Genomic DNA, 7,663 nt, shown 5'->3' with positions numbered 1-7,663 from the left:
CAAATTCACCAATAGAAAAATAAGCAAGAGCGATTGAATGTCAGGAGACGATTATGATTGGTCAAGTGCAGATTTGATAGGCGGGCGGCCAACCTCTAAAGATTTCATTGGTCGTCTTTCCACCAGCGTAACGTGGTCACGAGGGGAGGGCTGGTTGCAAGGTTTGAATAGGGAAGTTTAGACAGCGTACACTGTGCAGTAAGTTCAGTGTTTTCAAATAGACCAAGTCGTGTTACGCCAAGAGCTAGATAGCGGTTCTTTAGAACGGGAAGATACAACAACTTGCTTACTAATTACTGTGCAGTGTACTTCCACAAGTACACCCAGGTCACTTGCTGTAAAAGAATATAAACGCTACAGACGTTTTAAAAATCTTGATTTGATTTGTCGTAACTTCGTCTTGGATTGAAATGGATGTTATTCCTATGTGCAGCATCTTTCAGGAGCTTCAGATCGTACATGAGACTGGGTATTTTTCAGCTTTACCGTCCCTTGAAGAGTACTGGCAGCAGGTAATACGACTTAAATAAATACAAAAAAATGAAACAACTTGGGAGCAGTGTTGAACAGAGTCAGTGCCACTTTGCCCGCTGTTTCAAATGGTTGAAGCTGGCTTACGTCGTTGTAAATAGTGTGCAGCAAGCTTGCTAGTGTGCTGCTGTCAAATATGCAATTGCGAATCTTTGTTTTAGTCGTTTTTGCAATCAACGCATTTGCTATGATAGTCACTAAGTAAGTTTAGAAGGGGAAGGGTTTAAAAATACTCCTTCCAGATTCCGTTTTTGGATTTCATGATCGCAGCCGAGCAAATGTAGCAAACACACAAGCAAAAAGTTTAGCTAAACTGCTTTCTATACATAATGTCAAGGTTCGCTGTTCAGATTTACGCAAATGTGGAATGTGATGAACACGTATGTTTGGTTGAGCTAACGACGCAGTTTCAAACTGCTTTGATGTTAACTTGCTTGGCTGGCTTGTCAACGCATAATTTACAAGAGCTCTGGCTGTCAAGCTTACCTCAAGTTAGAAACGCAACACTTTATACCTGCTTAGCTGAACCGTTAATATGTGTGCAAGAAGCAAGCAATACAAGTGCATGTAACAGGAAATCATGTTAATTTGTGCGTGCTAAATTGATTGGCTAAACTTCAGATTAAATGTTCAATTTAACAATCTATTGGTATGGCAAGAGAGCATTATGAACACAGTAACATGTTGCCACAACCATACGGGACCCCAAATAAGCAGTCAAATAGAAGGGTTTGGTTGGTACGTGTTTGAAATGTGTGCATATAGAAACCAAGCTAACGTTAGTTTCCTTCAGGCATTTGGGATTTGGGCATGGATCCAAGATCATCTTCCGTGTCTACCCTCTGAGGGATTTAAATCTCGTTGGACATTGCCGAAACATTGATTGGACCTATTATTGAAACAATATCATGAGAGGTTAATTCATTCTTGCAATGTAACATTCGCGGTGTTCTTTTTCAACATGGGGATGATTTGCGTGCTTCACCAATGCCCTGCAGTGAGTACAGCTGGATGGCTTGGAAATGTTGTTTTGATTGTGATAAAACGGCTCTAAACTTTTTTTTTTTATATGTTTGCGGCTCATACGTTTTGCTATAACGAGATCGCTGCTGCGTGGAAAGGGGTCATGTGTAACGGAACTTAACTGGCCGATTGTCAAGCTTTGAGGAAGTTCTCTCGCTTCCTTTTAAAAGAAAATAACTTAGTGACTCACTATTGGTCTAACTAACATTATGAATGTTAACGTTACGTTTTATGGACCTGCTTTAACTAGACCGACCCTCTCCGTCCCTTTGTGTCATGTTATTGCTAGTTTTGCCACCTAATGCATTTTTAAAGCCACATTATACTTAATAATTTATCGTTTTAAGAGATCTACAAGCACTTCTCTTACCCTCGAGAGAGTTTCACTGAGTATGTAAATTTGATCACTGCGCATGACAGACGTGCAGAGGAAAGTGCACGGTGTTCTTTTTTTTCTTATTCTTTTCTGAATGCCTGGCATGCATTACGTAGGCTAGTAAACTTACTCCTCAGTGGAGTGGACGCACTTCAATGCAAGCATACAGTGGTAAATAAATTCCTATACAGTGACATGAATGCTATGAATAAGATCAAAAAGTGACTTCCTTGCACACGCTGATGAGTTTTTTTCTTCTTCTTCTTCTTTTCAACAGACGTGTTTGGAATTGGAACGGTATCTCCAGAGCGAGCCTTACGTCTCTGCAGCGGACATTAAGTTCGACAGTCAGGAGGACCTATGGAGCAAGCTTATCTTGGCATGTGGAGACAAAAGCGTATCTGATCCAAAGATTCCTCACATTAAGGAGGAGGACAATCCGGATAACCAAAACTTGGAGACCAGCGGCTTTAACTCCGATGCCAGCAGCGAGGCGTCAGATAGCTCAGAGGAGCTTTCGCCCACGCTCAGCTATACCTCAAATCCTTTGAGCGACATACTTGTCGAGTCTGGGCATTTGAGCCCCTCTGTTATTAGCACTCCGCCTTCTTCTCCCGAAATCTGCAAGGAGTCTGCAACCCCGCAGGTCTGGAGCACCGCGCAGACGGTGTTGCACTCGCCGGTTAAAATTCGAACGGGGAACGGAGGCAAAAATTCGGAAAAGGGCGGCGTTGTCAATGGAGAGACTTCACCTGACGGGAGGAGGCGGGTGCACAGGTGTCATTTCAACGGATGTAGAAAGGTGTACACGAAAAGCTCCCACTTAAAAGCACATCAGCGCACTCACACTGGTAAGTGGAACTCCCAGTTTACCAGTGTGTTGGCCGCATTTGTGTTGTCATAACATAGAGCCAGGCCTTGGAAAAGGCGAGTTTGAGCCAGTGTCACGCAATACAAGGGGCCGTGTTTAAGTGAGTGCAGACGCAATATTCTCATCCCGTTGCTTAATCTCGTTATGCCCTTAAGTAAGCCTGCATATTTTAGTCGAGCTTACTTCACGGTTTATTTTGTGCCATGTGGTGCAATCTTTGCCCTGTTTTATGTTGCAACACATTAAGTATGCACCCTTAAATAGAATCATCCACATAATTTGAATGTTTATTGTGCAAGACAGAGTATCTGAACTGTGACCCGTAGTAATTTACTTGGAATGTGACTTCATGCATCGGGGAGGGGACACCTATTTTGGAGTTTGGGGGGGGGTTCACAGTTCATCAAAACATATTGAATTTCATCATGGGAAAGGAAAAACCACTGAATCATTCCAGCCTGGGCATGAATCAAAGACAATCTTAGGTTATCTGTCTGAGGTTATTGGGGCAGTTTTCACTGAGCTCTACCTCAGTGAATCTGTTTACATCTGCCTCATGCATAAGTGGTGTTGCTGCATTCCGGGCATTGCTTGCATTCCAGAAGGAAACTATGTTACAAGTCAATGGAATTTAAACAACACATATAGAGGGTCTCACGCAGAAAACAAAATGTACTCTCTCATAACTTTTTTCCCCTGTGATTTCATTAACAGATGCTTACTTCTAGGGTTTTTATTGCATTATATAAGGGCATGCACCCCAAAGACAAAATTATCTTCTTTAACAGCTTGTTTCCAAATTGAACTCTGTAAATTGTCACAGTTAATTGTTAAGTATTTAAAAGGTTTACACTGGTATGCCCTGATTCGTTTTTATTTGTCAGAATGTTTAGATTGGGTCAAACAGCCAGAGGAGATTGTGTAGATTGTACAGTGTTTTCTGGTTTTGTTTTTCTCAAATCTGTGGTGTTTTTTGCAGGTGAGAAACCTTACAGGTGTTCATGGGAGGGCTGTGAGTGGCGCTTTGCAAGAAGCGATGAATTAACCAGACACTTCAGGAAACATACTGGTGCAAAGCCATTTAAATGCAGCCACTGTGACAGGTATATTGGCATTGTGCTACATGGTGTTGTCTTTCTCCACACTTGTCCAGTAATTTGTATATCAGTTCATTCATTTCTTGGTTTTTTTAATATTTCAGCAGCTTGTATTGAGAAGCTGTCTCTCTCTGTCTCTGATGGCTTCTGTCCTTGCTCTCTTTCTAGGTGTTTCTCTAGGTCTGACCATTTGGCACTGCACATGAAGAGACATCTCTAAGTGTGCTAAGGAAAACGAGGGGAAACCCCGCTTCCTAACCTGCTGCGTGGTTGAACTGCCCTGGGAGAAGGGGGACTGTGCCCCAGCCAAAGCATGCCATTTTGCACCATACTCAGGGCCTCCAGAGACACAAGGAGAACGTGCTCGGAAGGCTGTTGAAACAAACAAAAAATAAATAAAAACGAGCAGAAGAGTTCAAGAAAAGAACATTTCTGGAAAGGAAAAAAAAAAAAAGATCAGCGTATGGTGCATGGCGCTGAAGATTCACGGACTTGTGTACGGGGCTCCCAAAAAATGTCTTTGCCGTAAGCATGAGCACTGAGAATGTTGATGATAGGGTGGTTGTCCTGTTTTGTGGGAGGAGCCTGTGCAGTGATTGGCCGAGCGCTGTGGAGGAGTGTTTGTCTTTCTGTCCGTGAGCAGACGTGTGGAGACAGGTTTTGTGTCAGAATGCTGGAGGGGAGATCCTGGAGCTTAAATTAGTAACCATGAGTATCCTGGGAAGAACCTGTTGCTTTCAAAACTCTAGCAAAGTCATCAGGTGCCAACCAGCAGGGGGCGCTAACCTGTTCCTGAATGAAATGGGCTTTTTTTTTTTGGTGTTTGGTGCAGCTACTGAGTGTGCAATCTGTTAAGTAGCTTGTTTTACATGCTACAGAGCTCATTTGTAGTCCATTGTATAAGCTGTGTACATAAAGATATAACACATAACGTCATTATAATAGACAGGTGTTGCATGGTTCTTGGGTTTGTACACTTCCTGTTGTTTGTAATCAGGACTGCAAATTCCAATAAAGAGCAGCTATATACAGTTGGTTAAATGTTACAATATTGTACATAAAGCCTTGATGGTTTTTTTTGTGCTTGTATTTTTTTTTTTTGGTTGGAGAAACCACTATTGCTTAGCAACTGATTTTCCTGTGAAATGATTTTATTTCACTTTTCACTTATTTATGCCTCGAGGACTAATTCCTTCCCCCCTACTTATTTTCTACCTGTTACTGCACTGTTGCCCTGAATGGTGCCTTATGCAAGTGACCTTGTCCTGTGGAATAGATGGAATTGATAGATGAATAGAGGGTTTCTATTGTAGTGGTCAGAGTGATCGAAAAGCTTTATTAAGGCTCTATTTCACATGAAGTTGCACCTTTCCTTTTTTTTGTATAGTGACGGTTACCATGCCTTGTAGCTTTCAGAAAAATGTGTTTCCTTTGTCACAAAAAAAGTCCTCGCTGTTGGGATCACATCAATTGTGAATGCGCCTAGGGATCTATGAGCGACACTCGCCTAAATCAAATCAAGTAAAACGACCCGGTCAAAACGATGCAGAGCACTTAAAGAATTTATTTTGATGAATTTACTACTATGTAGTGTATACTGTATATACAGTAAGCCATTTTGCACAATATGTGCGAGGCAGCGTCTGTTCAAAGGTACATAATTCTTTTTCATTTTAAGAATTTTAAGAATAATCCCTCAATCATGTTTGAGGAAACTAAAAAATATGTTTTACAATTAAGAGGATATGGGCAGCCAGACCCTGTCTTGTACTGGACGTAATGAATGGCTAAAGGCTTTGCTGGCACAGTCTACAGACAGCTGACTCTGGATGTTAGTTATTGATCTGTCTGGGGCCTGTTGTTTTAACACATCCATTAAAGATATGCCCTTTGAATGGCTTTAGTATAAATTCCAGATATCAAATTTAATATATGTAAAAAAAAAAAAAAAAAGAGTAGGGAAGTGTCTACATGTGTAGATTGTGAACTTAGATTGTTTTGTAAAGATGCTTCTATTTTGCAGGGTAAGGGACCAAAAATTTTTTTGTGTGTAAATGTATAAAAATTATTACTTCTTTTTTTAGATACTCTTTTTTTTTTTTTGTAAGTTGGATGAGAGTTGTAAACAAATACGGTTCAGTCTTTGAAGGACTAAGAAAAAAAGCTGTATATTTTGATTCCAATTTAGGGAGATTTGATGCTTTTAAGGAGGAAGTTGATTCTTTCAGCTTACTTGCAGCAAGCGTAGTGTAGCACAAAAACAGTGTACGGGTGAATCACAAGGGGGGGGAGAGCACATGCAAATATGAAACGGCTTGCTGTGGCTAAAGGAAGACAAGGGTGCGGGAAAAGGAAAAGAAGATCTTGTACGTGAAATGCAGCCAATTACATTCAGGTGGTAATCGAGCCTTAATCAAGCCACATATTTGTTTGCAACTAAACCAACAATGTTTATAACTGATATTTTTCATTCTCTTAAAATGCCCTGTCATCTAAAGAAACTTTGTTAAAAAAAAAAAAAAATGTACGATCTTTTTTGTTTGTTTTTGCTTTACAAATTTTTATTTGAAATTGCTTTGCGAAATTGTTATTTCTGTATGAATGTATTTTTTATTGGAATAACAAACGATTCTTATCAGGCTTTTGTGTTTTGGTCCGTTTGTTTGGTCATTTATTGGTTTGGTCGAGTGTTTTTGCGGTGGGCCTGGAAGGTGTTGCTGTGTTTAGCCTAATCTGAGGCTGTGGTTACCTGGGCCTGCAGTGCACTATTCCCAGAGCGCACTGGTTCAGAGATACTTAAACTACAGCGTGGGGCACTGTATAGAGTGAAGTCTGTGTTTCTGAAACCCAGCCTTTGTCACCTACGATGAGTGCAAGTCTTCATTCTAGCTAAACTCTCATTTCATAATGTTTGATTCAGCTGTCAAATGAATACTGGTCTTTTTTGACACTTGCTTTTAAATGTCTTCTAAATTCCTTATGAAAGAAATGCTCTCAATTGAGGTGTGTTTGTGGTACAGAGATAAATTTGTTTATTTAACAATTAAGCCTAATTAGTTGTAAAGTTACTTACTCTAGACCTAATTATGATGAACATTTGCTCTTTATAAAGCTGAATACCTGTTTGTATTACTAATTTGTTTGAGGTGCAAATTAACAGAAGTAACTTAGTTACCTTTATTTGCAACCTTCTGTTTATGAACACATTTCTAGCACCTCTTATCTGTGACAGCCCAGAACTAGCGCTTGACTGTGATGTGAAACTTAGATCAGTATTTAGTTATCAACACAATCAGACCTAATTTATTCAGAGTTTGGCTGGAACGAAACCAGCAATCTGGTTTAGAAAAAAATGCTCATTCAATTCACTGTCCAAACAGACCCATCTAAAAATGTCCTCAGTTTAAGAGAGCAGTTTTAAAGCAGGAAAGCCTGCAGGACAGCTTCCACCCAGAATTGAGTTTCAGGTCACCTGACCTTAAAAAAAAGATTGTCCTGTATCCACAATTTAAACTGCTGTCCAGGCCAGTTGTTGAGAAGTAATTCAGCAGTTGGGCAGGAAAAAATATGCAAGATGAAATCACTGCTCCAAAAAGAAAATGACTAATAGAGATGTACGCCTTGCTTTGCAGATCTCAGCTGTTTAATCTCAGGGTAGGAGGATGCCAAAAGATGTAATTTATGACCACGGGTTGGAGGTTTTGAGAGGCATTCTGGTGAGGGTTTGAGGACGCATGAACATGAATTCAGCCCCAACCCGTTCAG

The 7,663-nt window shown here is 40.4% G+C and overlaps 1 protein-coding gene across 1 annotated transcript; it reads left to right on the top strand.

Moving 5' to 3' along the window:
• The first annotated feature begins 208 nt into the window (after positions 1 to 208).
• Positions 209 to 6,378, top strand: LOC118771398 (Krueppel-like factor 6). The gene is made up of 4 exons (XM_036519382.1): positions 209 to 512; positions 2,208 to 2,781; positions 3,781 to 3,904; positions 4,067 to 6,378. Exons 1-4 carry the CDS (start codon positions 411 to 413, stop codon positions 4,116 to 4,118), a joined length of 852 nt encoding a protein of 283 aa, XP_036375275.1. The 5' UTR covers positions 209 to 410; the 3' UTR covers positions 4,119 to 6,378.
• Positions 6,379 to 7,663: the final 1,285 nt, after the last annotated feature.

The sequence above is a fragment of the Megalops cyprinoides genome, chromosome 24 (genome assembly GCF_013368585.1).
Source record: "Megalops cyprinoides isolate fMegCyp1 chromosome 24, fMegCyp1.pri, whole genome shotgun sequence".
NCBI classification, from domain to species: Eukaryota; Metazoa; Chordata; class Actinopteri; order Elopiformes; family Megalopidae; genus Megalops; species Megalops cyprinoides.
The sequence above is the reverse complement of the archived record's forward strand: the minus strand, read 5'-3'. Positions and strand labels throughout refer to the sequence as shown.

Coding starts and splice junctions, on each gene's coding strand:
- LOC118771398 (XM_036519382.1), top strand. CDS start 411: ATGGATGTTATTCCTATGTGCAGCATCTTTCAGGAGCTTCAGATCGTA. Junction 2,782..3,780: donor ACATCAGCGCACTCACACTG/GTAAGTGGAACT, acceptor TGTTTTTTGCAG/GTGAGAAACCTTACAGGTGT. Junction 3,905..4,066: donor AAATGCAGCCACTGTGACAG/GTATATTGGCAT, acceptor CTCTCTTTCTAG/GTGTTTCTCTAGGTCTGACC.